A 15,199-nucleotide genomic window follows, 5' to 3' on the forward strand; every position below is an offset into this window, starting at 1 on the left:
CTGAATTTTCAAGGAATATTCTGCAGCTCCCACATGAACCTCCCATTTATGGCCCCAGAGGAGGGTGACTTGCACACAGGACAAGCAGCATGGAAAGATGCTGGGATGAGAAATTAGAACCCAGATTCCTGTTTGTTTTCGCTAAAAGGTGAATTTTCAGGGAATATTCTGCAGCTCCCACGTGATCCTCCTGTTGGTGGCCCCAGAGGGTGACTTGCACACAGGACAAGCAGGGGTTCCCATGGAAAGGTGCTGGGATGAGAAATTGAGAAATAAGAACCCAGATTCCTGTTTGTTTTTGCTCAAAGCTGAATTTTCAAGGAATATTCTGCATCTCCCACATGAACCTCCTGTTGGTGGCCCCAGGAGAGGATTACTTGCACACAGGACAAGCAGCATGGAAAGGTGCTGGGATGAGAAATTAGAACCCAGATTCCTGTTTGTTTTCGCTAAAAGGTGAACTTTCAGGGAATATTCTGCAGCTCCCACGTGAAGCTCCCATTTATGGCCTAGGGGAGGATGACTTGCACACAGGACAAGCAGGGGTTCCCTTGGAAAGGTGCTGGGATGGGGATAAGCTGCCAACACCCTGTTGGTTTGTAAAACTCAGCCTCCCATGCTCATGGCTCCAGACCTGAGCAGGTGATTCAGCCTCCTCTTTTCCCATTCCCAGTGTCTGTGGGGCTGGATTCCTGCCCTGGGCCAGGAGGGTGTTTCTCAGGGAACTTCCCAACTTCCCAAAAGGGGCTAATTGAAGCCTGTAGAATTTTTTTTTTCACAGATTCATGGCTTTTCAAAGGAGAAATTTGCATATTAATAAGAAGCTGTTCAGACTGATTGGCTTAATGTGTTTGGTGTAAGTATAATTAAATGTCAAGGGAAATATATCATGAAGTAATGGAGCTGGAGTTAATTTATCAAAAAAAAAAAAAACAAACCAACGAATCCTAAAGAGGGAGACACTTCCAATAACAAACAGTTCTTCAACCTTCCTCCCTAAGATGATTTGCTTAGTCAGGGCTGAAATGTGTGGTCTTGGAGATCCTTGAGTGAGAGAGAATGAAGTTGGCTTGGGGATGGAGGTTTTTCCACACTCTCCCATTTACAGAGCTTTCTGTCCTGGATCAGCCAGGATGGATTTTTTCAGATCCTGCACTGCATTGGTGCCTAACTCTGAACTCCATATCGAGTGTCAGCTTCTGCCTTCACATTTTGGTCAGACAGAAGAATCCCTCTGGGCCTGAGATCCAAGGACACCCTACAGCCTCAGGCCCCAAAAAGTACAAACAAAAGTGAATTTGGAGGGAAGAGCAAACTGAGGGAATAGGACTTCATTACCTGAAGCTGTAATTGGACAATTAACCCCTGATATGTAAATGGGCCAAACTTAAAATTGTCTGAAAAATTCATGACCATCATCCATCCTGGGTGTAGCCCCTCTGGGAGGCTTTTGAGTGCCCAAGGTGAATCTGTTGAAGGCCTTTAATAAATACCATAATAAATTGAAGGCCTTTAAAAATCTTTAAAAAGAGGGTTCCCCCAGGTCCAGGTGAGGGAAGGTGCAATCCTGCTCCCTCCAAGCCCAGCAGCATCTCCTGTGAGGGTTTCTGGGTGGGTGTACCCCTGTAAGACTTCAGGGGGTGCCCTTAGGGAGGAAGAATGAGATTGAGATTTATTTATATCAGGTGCTGAGCCATTTGTACCCATTTTTTGGTCATCCCTCAGTCTTTGCTCTTTGAACTTTTCAGAGCACGTGCCATCTCCTGCTCTGTTCACATCCTAGCTGGGCACAGACCCCACACAGTGGGGTTTAAAGCTGTGCCCACACAGGCGCAGCTTTAAAACAAACAAAAACTGCCATGCAGGTGCTGAAAGTGGATGGTTTAAGATTGTAATTGAGGAAGGTGAGGTGCAGGCTGAAGGCTGTGCTGATCTCTTCAAGGCTGTGGCTCCTGGCATCCTTCGGTGTGGTGGAAAGAGGCTGGGAGCTCCCTCCCCATGGTGCAGTGGACAAACAGGCAAGGACTTCCCAGCAAAACTCTGCTTTAGGTGGGTGCTGGGTTCATGGATTCGTGTCCAGCCACGTGTCCCTCTGCTTTCCTCTTCCAGCAGGGACTGTCCCTCCTGTGTGCTGGGATGGCAGAAAGGAGCTCTTGATTTGCACTTGCAAGGGATGCGAAAGGATCATGTCCATTGTTTCAGCTGGAAAATCCTCCTTTGGCGTGGCAGACATAGAGGGGAGTCAGCAGGCTGTGATGGAGAATCCCTTTTCATTTGGGAATGGCATTGAAAATATGACGAAATCACTGTGAGCCTGATTTTCAAGATTTTGGCAAAAGGCTCCTGCCTTAAGTGTGGAGCTCTGCTCACTGCTGGGGTTAAATGAACGTGGTGCTGGGGACACCAGAGGTGATGAGTGTTTGGTCCAGGTCTGATGGGAGAGGAGAAGTTTCTCCTTCCCAGTGCTTGACTGGAGCTGCTGGGAGTGCTCTGAGGCTGGCTTAAAGAGCTCATGGCCAGCCCAAGGGGATGTCACACCAAGGGCAGTGACACCAAGCACTGCAGAGGTGGCTGATGAACCCAGCCCCAGCCCTGGCACAGAAAGATCCTTTAGAAGATGCCTGGTGGTGTCTCCATTCCCATACAAAGGATGGACACGTGTTGAAGGGGCTGGGACCAAGAGCCCTGGGGCTCTTCATCTGTTCCTGGTAGGCAGAGGGCTGGGATTTACCAGCAATTAACCATTGGAGAGAAAACAATCTGAAACACCCTTTCTCCAAAGGCCAGCTGGGCAGCCCAGAGGAGCTGGTGGTGCCACCTGTGATTGCCTCAGCCTCCATGAGTTTCTTGTTCCAGCAGAGAAAATCAATGGCTTGCAGGGCTAATGACACCAGGGAGTTTCTGCTTGTCAATAGCACTTGGGCACTGCTGCTCTCCAGATGTGCCTTCAGGCAGGGTGGGTTTTTTGGGAACCTCTTGGCACAGTTTCCTCTCCCAGACTGGTCACAGGATGCTGGGACATGGGGGTCACCTCTCAGCACAAGGAGGCCCCAGGGCACTGTGCTCCCCACTACCTGCTGCCCTCAAAGTAATTCATTTATAATTCATCAGAGCAATTAGACAGAGGGTTTGCGTGCTGTAATGAGCTCTGATCCACACGCTCTCCATCCCAGGAGAGCAGGGGGGCAGGAGCTGAGCACGGGAGGCACAGCAGGGAACGGGGTGGAGAGCAGAGCCCCCTCCTTGTGTGCAGCTGCTGCCCCTCACTGCACTGCCCCGAGGCTCTGCAGACAGGGCAGTGACCCCAAGGGCAGGGACACCAAGGGCAGTGACACCCAGGGCAGTGACACCAAGGGGAGTGACACCTGTCACTCTGCTCTCTAAGTTCTTCCAAGCCTTCTGATGTTTGCATTCTTGTAATGAACTTCCTCACACGCTTTTCTGTTCCGCGTTCTTTTCTGAAGGAGGAGGAGAAATGTGATGGGCTGTTGGTTTGTCCAGTGTCATTGGAGAGGTGGCATTGTCACCCTCCAATGCACTGTCACTTTTAGAAATCTATAAATGTTGGAGTCAGAAATTAAACTGCCCTTCTTCTTACCTTGGAGATTCCAGTGTCCACATCATTTTATTTCATGTCCTTTAGCGATAGACCCCAAGGGCAGTGACCCCAAGGGCAGTGACCCCAAGGGCAGTGACACCAAGGGCAGTGACACCTGTCACCCTGCTCTCTAAGTTCTTCCAAGCCTTCTGATGTTTACATTCTTGTAATGAACTTTCTCATGCGCTTTTCTGTAAATAATTATTGTTTCATGTTCTTTTCTGGAGGAGGAGGGGAAATGTGATGGACTGTTGGTTTGTCCAGTGTCATTGGAGAGGTGGCACTGCCATCCTCCAATCCACTCTTAAAAATCTATAAATATTAATGTCAGAAATTAAACTACCTTTTTTTTTTTTTACCTTGGTGGTTCCAGTGTCCACATTGTTTTATTTTGTGTCCTAGAGGGACAGACTCCAAGGGCAGTGACCCCAAAGGGGGTGACACGAGGTCACACTGTGCTGTTCTGACAGGGTCTCCTGGGGGTGTGTGACCCCCTTATCTCAGGGACCCTGCTGTTTCCTGCCTTGGCTCCCTGAGGTGCAGGAAGGATCTTCACCTCTGGAGGGATCAGCAAACAAGCTGGATTCTCCATGACATTCCTCAGATGGATTTCCCAGCTCCTCAGGAAGGGATGAAGCTTCCTGGCTATGACCCTGGGACAGGATGATGGCAGCTGTGACCTCCTGGGAGCTGGGTGTGCCAGGCCATTCTGGAGGCAGTGGGATTCCTGCAGTGGGCTGTTTTTAAATGCTGAGGTGGTTCCAGCTTCCAAGCCAATGGTGGAAGGAGTGGAGGTGCCCATGGCACTGGGTGTGCAGCTGGGAGGGTCTGCAGAGGACCCCTGGGTGGGAAATGGATTTGTGGGAAATGGATTTGTAGGAAATCCCCAAAGATTTCCTACAGAAGGCTCACACAGTGTGCATCTGTGTGCAGATCTTGAGATAAGAAATGCTGACTTAGAAATGCCATGGGATAGGACAGACATTGCTGAGACAGAAATGGAGCTAGAAACAAGTTTCAAAGGATGGCCTTGCAAAAAAAAACCCCTATATATATATATATATGATATATATCATATAGATATACATGTATGGAGAAGAAATCCTGGGCAAAGAGGATTTTTCATAAAATATGACACTGACAGGAGGGAGCTCACTGCCCTGGGCACAGGGACCAGGGCAGGGGGGCAGGACAGCCACCTCAGCACATCCTGAGGAAGCCAATAATCCAGGGGTTGTTTCCTGACAGTGGGAGTGAGGCAGTGCTGCTGGAAACCTTTCTGACCACAGGCAAGGGAAAGAAACCACAAATATTTCAGCAGGTGACACCCTCATCCTGCATGGCTTGCAATGCTTCCACGGGCATGGAAGAGCAGAGACAAAGGAAATTCCAAGGCCCTTGACTTGTTGTTTTGTGAGGGTGCAGCATCCTCTGAGAGATGGCAGTTGTGTCACAGATCCCTCCAATAACACCAGAATTTCCCTGAGCTTTATCTTTGTGCAGAGAGAATGCCTCTGCAGCAGGATGGGCAAGGAGAGCAGACCCCCAGGGCTCCTTGTCCTCTCCCAGGGCTGTTCCTGCCTCTTGTTTTGCTCCAAGCTCAGCTTAATCCATCCTCATTAAAATCAGTGGCAAGAGTGTCCTTTTGCTGTTGGGTTGGATTTTACATCCCACACCACAATGAGTGATTTTCCTTTTTCCTTGCAGACCTCTCTGATCTTTTGCCCCTCTCCTTTCAGCTTCCTCGGTCTCACAGCTTTTCTTGGGGGTTTTTTTGTAAATTTCTCTCCGTTTCCTGAAATGCATCTTTCCCTGTATCGATTCCACCTGAGATCTGAAGGAAGGCAGAGCAGGAGGCTCAGCTGACTCCCATGCACACTCACAGCTCATCAAAGCAAACACAGAGCCTTGTGAGAGCTGCTGGGGCAGCACAGCCCCTGGGCTTAGCAGCTGGCCTCATGGGAGGGAGGAATTAATCTCTTTAGGCAGCATTTTTGAATTTATATCTCCATCCACGCTCCTGGTTACATGGAGTTATCACTCTTGCTAGAGCATCTTTCTTTTCAATCATCTCCTGAACATGCTGTAATAGCACTTCTGGGAGTGTGGGCTGAGCTGGGGGAAGGGGAGTGCTTCTGAGAGCTGGTTTGGGGTTTTTTATAAATTCCTCTTGCAGAGTCACTGCTTAAAATGATTTGGAAGAAAAAGAGAGATGGTGGGGTGTGGGAACCCAGGACATCCCTCTGGCAGGGGGCTCAGAGACCTTGGCACAGAGTCAAAAACACCCATGCCTTTGATTTTAATCCATGGAGAAAATTACTAAGCTTATATGAAGATTTACAAGCCATGATAGTTTAATTAAAATAACAGTTAGTTTGTCACAGGGTGGAAAAGTAGAATTTTGGGGTTTTTAGAACAGGGGTTCAGAAGCCAAGGTGGAGGGATTTGGGTGTGCCTTGTCCTTCTTCTTCTTGTCCTCCATCTTCTGGGTGATGGTGACACTTTTGCATTGGTTTAGAGTAGAGACAGGCTGTCTAACATAGGTGATAGGTATTGGAAAATTATTGTAAATAAAGTACAGGTAGTTCTTAGTATAAAAAGCCAACACCACCCCAAGGGCAGGGACTGTGCCACAACCTGAGCTGCTGGACAGATCTCAGCAGGTCAGAGAAAGAATGGAACAGATAAGAGAAAATAACCTTGAAAAGCAGAACCAAGGAACCTCGACTTTTTCTTTGGTCACAGGGCTGGGGAAAAGAGACTTTCTGACACCTCAGGCTCATCTTGACCACAAAACCCCCGAGAGTGGGGGAAGAAGAGGAAAAAATGAGTCACTGGTGGCAGCAGTGGCCCAGGGAGCAGCACACAGCCCTGTGGGGCTGGGAGTGAGGTTGCACCAGGCCAGGATGCTGGCTGTGCCTCAGTTTCTCTGTCCTGCTTGTCTGGTAGCTCCAGGATGGAGGAGGCTCTGTGTTCCCCCAGGGCTGCCAGCCCTGTCACACGCCTGTCACCACCGTGGCTGGCTCCTGCCTGGGCACAGAATTCTGGCACTGTTTCTGGGGAGAAGTCAGAGATGCAACAAGCCCCCTCGGACAGTTCATTTTCCCTCTCTGCCCTGCTGCTCCACCCTGTGACCTTGCTGCATTTCTGGGAGCGGATCTGGCCCTTCCTTTCCCTTTTCCACAGCACCCAAAGCTGATGGCAGAGCTGTGGGGCTCTTTCAGAAAGAGCAGCATTTTTTTAAAAACAATTTCCCCTGCAATGACCCCTTCAGTGGCACCTCCTTAAAAACAGCACTTGCCACCAGGACAGATTTCCTTTCCCACCACCGCCTCAGGCTGGGGTCTCCAAATCCAAGCCAGACCCTGGACATTTCTCCAGAAGAAAATCAAGCTGCAGCAAAGCAGGGGAAAGCTAACAGAGAGCAGATTTCCCCTTTGCAGTTTGCTTTAAGGTGTTTGTTATCACATCCATTGGCAGCTCATCCCAAGCCACGAAAGCAGGAAGGTGCTCTCACACCACATTCTTGTCTGTGGTGATTCCCTTTGTCTTCACATCTTCAGGATGCATGAGAAACCTTTCCTGCTCCTCAGCTTGCTTATTCCTCAGCCTGAACGTCCCAAATTCTTGGAGTTTCCCCCAGACAGAAGCCCTCAGCAAAGGTTTGACTTCTCTGGGAGCACATCTTTGCTCAGCCCCTGCGTAAGGGGGCTGCAAATGCTTTAGGAAGGTCCATTCCTTGCTCTCTCATTTGTAACATAACAGCCTGGGGTTTGGTTATTATTGCTGTTTTTAGCTGCTGTTGGCTTTTCATTGTTGCTTTTTTGATAGATGGGTTCAATTTTGCTGGCAGATTGCTCAGGTTTGCAAAGCAGATGCTGCTGCTGCTGCTGCTGCAGGATGGTGGCAGCAAGGTGGGCAGGGAGTGTTCACCCCACACACGGGGTCAGAGCCAAGGGGGCAGGGTGTGGGGGGCTGCAGATGCCAGGAGAGCTGCTGGTGGCATGGGGGTGACCCTCAGAGGGGCTCCAGCCACCCCCCAGTCCCCCTGGGAAGGATGGGACCGTGGGAGGATCAGCTGTGGAGAGGGAAACGGCTGAGCATGGATTTGTGTGTCACCACGTGATGGGGTGGGAATCTGGTGTTTTGTAGATGCTCTTGAGAAGGCTGAGCTAGAACAGAGGCTGGGCAGAGTTACAGAATAAAGCAGGGGTTTATTAAAAGGGTCTCCTCAGTGGATCCACCTTGGGCAGCACAAGATGAACCAAAATGGTCCCAAAATGCACGACCGGGCACGGGGTCTCTCCCTGGGATCAGTTCTGCTCCATTTGCATCTTGCAGTTCATTGTCCCATTCCAGCTTTAGCCCATCCAGTCCCATCCTTGTTTTTCTCTCTCCAGCCCACGGTGTTTGTGCTCTTGGGGCTGAGATTTGGATCATTTGTCCTTAGTCCCCAGCTGGAGCAGGAATTGTTTTGTCTCCCTGCTCTGTGCACAGAGCTCACCATCTCCTGATGTGAAGCCCAAAATTACACACTAAAGCAGCACAGAATATGAAAAATATAAAAGCCAAAACCTGAGGCATCACTGGGTCTGGGTGTGGTGTAGCAGTGGTGTGTGTGAGGGATGGGATGTGGTGTGGCATGCAAGAGGGATGAGGAGGGCAAGGAGAGGAGCTGGGAGTCACCTGCTCCTGTGGCTCCTACACCTCACTTTGGGTAAACAATCTCCACATTGCATTCCACTTTAGCACAACACAGGCACAGCAAGCGAGATAAGAATTGGGTTTTCCTTCTTCTTTTCTTTTCCTTTCCTTTCCTTTCCTTTCCTTTCCTTTCCTTTCCTTTCCTTTCCTTTCCTTTCCTTTCCTTTCCTTTCCTTTCCTTTCCTTTCCTTTCCTTTCCTTTCCCTTTCCCTTTCCCTTTCCCTTTCCCTTTCCCTTTCCCTTTCCCTTTCCCTTTCCCTTTCCCTTTCCCTCCCCTCCTTTTTCCTTTTTCCTTTCCTTCCTCCAAGAGATAAGAACTGTGTTTCCCTTCTTCTCTACTCGTCTCACAGCTCCTCTCTGTTCAGAGGGCACGTGAGCACCACACATTTTGGCCCTGACGTGTCCCTCGTTCCCCCTCTGCAGGGAGCTGATGCCCAGGACACTGGAGGGGCAGATCACCATGGAGAAGACCCCCAGCTACTTTGTCACCAAGGAGGCCCCAGCCCGCATCTCCTCCATGAGCAAGGGCACCAAGCTGATCGTGGTGGTGCGGGACCCCGTGACCAGAGCCATCTCGGACTACACCCAGACCCTCTCCAAGAAGCCTGACATCCCCACCTTTGAGAGCCTGACCTTCAAAAACAGGACTACAGGCCTCATAGACACCTCGTGGAGCGCCATCCAGATTGGCATCTACGCCAAGCACCTGGAGAACTGGCTGCTGCACTTCCCCATCGGGCAGATCCTCTTTGTCAGCGGGGAGAGGCTGATCAGGGACCCCGCGGGGGAGCTGGGCAGGGTCCAGGACTTTCTGGGCCTCAAGAGGATCATCACGGACAAACACTTCTACTTCAACAAAACCAAGGGCTTCCCGTGCCTGAAGAAGGCGGAGGGCAGCAGCAAACCCCACTGCCTGGGCAAGACAAAAGGCAGGACCCACCCTGACATCGACCAGGAGGTGGTGCAGAGGCTGAGGGACTTCTACAGGCCCTTCAACATGAAGTTCTACCAGATGACAGGGCAGGACTTCGGCTGGGACTGAGGCTGAAAGAAATAATTTAAGAAAAGGAAAATATAATATAATATATATCTATTTTTTTTACGTATCAGTAGAGAGGCGGGGGGGAAAATACGGGGAAAAATAATAATAATAGCTGTGCTGAAACACACTTTGTTTTTTTCTTTTTTTTTTTTTTTTACACTGCTTTGTATCCTTTCTTCTCTCAGAGAAGAGGTGCTGTGTACACCCAGAAAAGGAAAGGCTGTGGAGAAACAGCCTGGTCCTACTGACATGAGCAGCTTCCCTCAATGGGCCCAAGGTTTAGCACAGCCTCTGTAAAAAAACACAGGTGCAAAGTTTCTAGCAGTGACAGGGGTGCTTGGGGTAGCTCAGAGTCTTCCTGAAAGTTCAGCCAGGTTTTGGCTTGCAAGGGCCATTTTGGCCAGACCTCACCACTTTTGACAATAAAACAAAGGTGGCTTAATACCTAATTTGGCTTTCCAAATGTTACTTTAGGGGATTTTTTTATTGCATGAAACATTTGGTGAATTTCGCTTCCACTTATCCAATTTTTTTTGTTTTACTTTTACCCCCCTTAAATCAACCTCTTTTCATCAGCCAAGCTTATTTTTCCTCTTAAGGAAGCCAAAACCAATAATCCTTTGTTTTGTTTTGAGAGAAAATAATTTTGGTAGCCAAAAGTGAAAGAACACAAATGATTCTTTTGACTCTCTAATGAAAATTGCCAGGTAGTCAAAGGCCTCATTCACAGGAGCTGGCTCTAACCCAGGGCTCCCTATTGCATCCCTTTTGCTACTCTGACAGCAAAATGGGTTTCTAAGGGTTTTTTTTTTCCCTAAGGGGGGGCCCATCTGAAGGGATTTTGGGGATGGGAAGGAGGTTCCACACTGAGATGATGCTCATGGCACACCCTGAAGGTGTTGGGGGGACCAACCATCCCACCAGGCATGTGCAGGAGACTTCTTGGTGTCCAGTGACATGGTTTAAGCCATAATGAGGAATGTTTTAAGTTGGGCCAGTCTTAAGTAGACTGGAGGAAGGGTTGGTTGGGAAAAGGTGAGCAATAATCGTGTCCAGAAAGAGGAATTAGAAAACAATTGTCCTTTTCTGAAGGAGAACTGAGGAGGAACCTTGAAGGTTGTGAAGGGCGCCAGGCAAAACCTTTACCACCTTTTTTTAGCTGGTGGAAATGTGTCAGTGAGAGAAATCTGTTAATGAAGCAGAGTCTTTTATTACCATGGGCTCATTTATCTGCTGGCTCTTGATCTTCAGCATTTCTGAGCTCTGGGAGTACCCAGTTACACCTTGGTGTATAAAACACATGGAAGGGCTCCCTGTCCTGAGCCCAGCTCTGAAGGGGTAAAACCTGAGGGGGTAAAACAAACTGTGTGGGGATCCCCCAGGAACGTGGTTAGGAAGGAGCCTGGGGATGAAGTTCGCTGGCTGCCTGCACACCAGCAAAAAATATTAACAAAATCGCAGCAGAGCAATTTCAGAGTCCAGAGAGAATTGGATCAGAAGTTACCATTTCACCAGAGAGGGAGGCAGTTCCACCTTGGAAAGTCAGGAAAAGGGTTTGGGGACCCTCTCAGCCTCATGGCACTGAGTTCCTCTGCATGTGCTGAGCCACAGCTGCTCCTGGCTGCCCTGAAGCACCTTCCTGCTCAGCCCTACGCATCTCCTGTTCCCAAAAATGTGAGTCCTGGAACCTTCTCATGCCCTGAAGACACAAACCCAGAGGGTTTTGCCTGCCAGGCCCCTTTCCCAAGGGGATGAAAACAGCTTCATTGAGCTCCTGAGGCCCCAGGAGCTTCTCCCACAGCAGGGCTGAGCCTGAGCCCGGGCTCCCATGCCCCAGCTGGTACAGAAGTGGTGCTGGGCTGGTGGCACCAAAGCCAGGCTGTGCTCAGCCCTCTGCCCTGGTGTGGCACACTCAGTGCCATCTGCACCCCCTCCACTGCTGCTTTCACCTCTTCCCCCATTTATGTCCCTTTTTAAGGCCATTTTTGGCAATGTGCCATGCCACATCTGCACAAACACAACACCTTACAGCAGAAAGGAGGATGAGGCACCACACAGACCCCCAACATCCCTTCTCTTGCCTGCCTCCCTTCAGCCCCTCAAAATTCAGGCAAGACATGACCTGAGAAGATCAGAGATGGTCACAGAGATGGGACCATGGTCCCTCCCAGCATCAGAAGCTGGGAGAACCTTGGGCTCTTGGTAATGGTGTCACATTATTCCTTCCCACAGGAGGTGAGGGGAGCAATCTGCCCGTGCTGGTCAGAATGGGCATGAGCTGTAGGCAAAAGGATGGTGGGGAATTATTGGGATAAATATTCCAAGAGCAAGGTTTTGGGGCAGGAATAGGGGATGGACAGCCCCCCATGCTGTGCTCTTTATTCACATGGAAAAACCAAGGTGGTAGCAAGGATGAGGCATCAGTCACTCACAGGCATAACCAAACAGTGCCAGAACCAGCAAGGCACAAAATCTGAGGTCTTCCAGCTGAAAAGAAGATTTTAGCATGCCATTTCTTTGGTATTTCGAGGAGAGTGAAGGTTGGGGTAATACAGAAATGGCTTTGACAAATTATTTTGGTTAAAGCCCAGCTGGGATCTCAGCCCCACTCACTCCACAGGTGAGACAGGGGGGAGAATTGGAAAAGTAAATCTAAGGAAACCTGTGGGTTGAGATAAAGACAATTTAATAGGTAAAGCAAAAGCTACACACACCAGCAAAGCAAACCAAGAAATTAATTCCAGGCTTCCCATGGGTGCTCAGATGCTCATGCCCAGGACAGCAGAGTTCCCTCTCATTTGGAATGGCGACTTGAGAAGACAAACACCATCACTCCAAACATTTCCTGCTCCTTTTTTTCCCCCACTTTTATATGCTGAGCATGATGTCATATGGTCTGGAATATGCCTTGCAGCCATCAGGGTCAGCTGTCCTGGCTGTGTCCCCTCCCAGCTCCTTGTGCATCCCCATTTTCCTCACTGGAGGAGCAGGAGGAGCCTTGATGCTCCGTAAGAACTGCTCAGCCCCAGTGAAAACACCCCTGGGTTATCAGTGCTGTTCCCAGCACAAACCCAAACCACAGTCCTGTGAACAAAATGAACCCTACCCCGGCCAAAACCAGCAGACAAATACAAACATCACTTAGGAGTGTGATGCTTTAAAAAATCAATATAGTGATATTGCTGTTTTCTCCCACACAGTCACATTTGCACCGCCATAAAGCAGCTTTATAGGGCCACAGCCTGGTCTCCCCATATTGCACAAGCTGCAGCACTACCAAGCATTTTTTACAGCAGAATATCTGCACCTGCCACCAAATCCCTGCCATTAAATCAGCAGAGCCTTGATCTGTACGCAAGCCCATCAAATGTGCCTTTAAAAACTCTTCCCAGCACATCAAGCTCAGCCACTTAGGAATACTCTCCCCTAAATGCTTCAGTGTTTTGCTTCCCCTCATTTGCAGGGGTTTGAATACCTTGTTGCACACCTTGTAAAGCTATTTAGGGATCTGGGGCTGTGATTGATTGGTTTTGATCTGGGCCATAAGTAGTTTGGAAAATCCCTCCACATATGAACAATGGCTTTTAAAAAGGGGTCATGCAACCGAATTGCTTTGAACTCTAATAGCATTTAAGCCTCTAAACTCTTTAGGCTTATTTGAAAATCCAGCCATGAAGTTTAGATTATTTTAACCTAAGAAGAATTGGGAGGTAAACTATTGAAAACCACATCCCTCCTGGGCCTGCAGTGCTGAGCACGTGTGTTGGAGGGGAAATCAAAAGGAGCTATAAATAAAAAAAGTGTTTTTCTTAAAAAAAAAAAAAAGGGCAGAAAAATCTAAATATTAACTATGAGAAAATAATTAAGTTATTAAAATGCTTCTGGTCTCAATAATCAAATCTGCCATTAGGCATTGATGAAGCTCAGGCTTATATGTGATGCAACGTTTGGATTTTAGAACAAAATCCAAATTTTAGATTTGTTTTGAGGGAAAAAAAAAAAAACAACCCACACCAACTTTTCTATCGGCATCAAGTGCCAAATGGATCATAAATTTTACACAGTGAGGGTGGTGTGGCCTGGGTTGCCCAGGAGTGGATTTCCCATCCCTGGAAGTGTCTGAGGCCAGACTGGGCTTGCAGCATCCTGGGGTGGTGGCAGGTGTCCCTGGAATGAGATCAGCTTTGTGGAGGATTCCAGTGCAAACCATCCCCTGGTTCCATGATCTTTGAGGAGACAGACACAGCCACAAATGGCACCACAGCTCTCCTGCACTGAGACCACAGGAGTGTGGGCTTGGCTATGCTGAGCACCAGGATTGCCACAAAGTCCTCAAAAATAATTTTTTGCCCCCACTGCTGTTGCCCCCAGTGCTTTGGAGCCCAGTTCATTGAAGGTGAGATCTCCCTTTAACCCATCACCAACAGCTTTCAGCCAGACCTGGAGGGTGGGGAAGCCCTTTGCTCTCTGTTTCAACTGCAAAAATTCAGAGAAATGGGGTTTTCTTTACCAGTGCGGTTTGGCATGGCAATGCCAGGTGTGTCTGCTGCTGTGAAACCCAACCCTGCCATTCCTGCCAGGGGCTGCTGTGCCCGTGGGATCCTTGGTGCTGATTTTGTGCCACAGGGAATTTTATCCTCAGCTGCTGTGGAAGCGCTGCCACTCCATGATCCACCCAGTTAAAACGAGTTTATTCACCATGGGGGTCAGTGTGTGACACTCCTCTGCCTGATGTCAGGGTGCCCTTTGGGTGCAGCACTAAGGAGTCAAATTTCCAGCAATAATTTGGCTTTTCCTACCCTGCACAGGGTGATTCTGGCCTGCACTGATTCCCAGTTCCCCCTTCACACTTCACAGCACCAAGTCTCCAGATGAAGGGGAAACATTGCCCATTTTCCCAACCATTAAAGCACTCCTTGATTGTATACAGCAGTTTCTGGGTTTTCTCTCCTCCCTCCCCTTCACTTGGTGATACTGTCATCCTTCTCCTTTTGGTGCTATTTCAGTATGGAAAAAAAAAAATTAATTTAATTTAAAAATGAAAAAGCACACATTTAATAAAGTTTACGGGTACTGAGAGGCTGTGCTCTCTTTTTGCTGGTGGCTGCAACCTGGAAAGAGGGGGCAAAAAAGGGGGAAAACCACAAAATTTATGAAAAAAATGGGGAAAACCACAAAATTACCCATTTGTGTCTGATTTTACTGTTCTAAACCCAACTCATGCCATGGCTGAGCCTTCTGTGAACTCCCCAGTGGCATCACTGTTCCCATGACCTCTTGTCTTCCACCGCGTCAAGGTCAATGCCATATTCCTTTCTTTAAATTACAAAAATCCTCCAAAATTCAGGTCTCCCTGTCTCCCCCAGTGCTCATCCCTTTGCTGTCCCTGGCCCTGCCACATCCGCAGCATTTCTCCACTGAGATGGAAGAATTCCTGCTTGCCCTGACCAGGATTGTCCCATTTCACAGTGTGTGAAACCCGAGGGGAAAGGAATTCCACAAGAAATATATACAGTGGAGAAACCCCCCCTGTATCAGGTTTGCTGTGTGGTCAAGTAAAATGATATTCTATTTACTTTTTTAGATGTATAAACAGATTAAGTCCCAGGGAAAATATGCTCCCAAACTTCATAATATTTTATTAAACCACTGAAGTTTAATATAATCTTTTGGCTTCCACAGAAAAATTTTCCATTTCTTTTCTGAGCACCTTTGATTTTATTTTCTTTTAATTATGGTTATCCGGAGTTAACGATCTGGGGTTTGCACTCCACCCAGAAAGGACTATCCAGATTAGGAGTGGGGAATTCTGCTGAAATACAGAAATATCCATGTGGTGGTAAGAAGTCAACAAC

The 15,199-nt window shown here is 48.5% G+C and overlaps 1 protein-coding gene across 1 annotated transcript in view; it reads left to right on the plus strand.

Annotated features, from left to right (window-relative positions):
- The window catches only part of LOC118693800 (heparan sulfate glucosamine 3-O-sulfotransferase 3A1), a 33,563-nt gene extending 24,132 nt beyond the window's left edge, over nucleotides 1–9,431 (plus strand). Inside the window, exon 2 of the mRNA XM_036394656.2 lies at nucleotides 8,726–9,431. Coding sequence (XP_036250549.1) covers nucleotides 8,726–9,344 — 619 coding nt within the window. The 3' untranslated portion in view covers nucleotides 9,345–9,431. The remainder of the gene's footprint in view (nucleotides 1–8,725) is intronic.
- The last annotated feature ends 5,768 nt before the right edge of the window (nucleotides 9,432–15,199 follow it).

This window comes from Molothrus ater, chromosome 19, assembly GCF_012460135.2.
Source record: "Molothrus ater isolate BHLD 08-10-18 breed brown headed cowbird chromosome 19, BPBGC_Mater_1.1, whole genome shotgun sequence".
Taxonomy (NCBI): Eukaryota; Metazoa; Chordata; class Aves; order Passeriformes; family Icteridae; genus Molothrus; species Molothrus ater.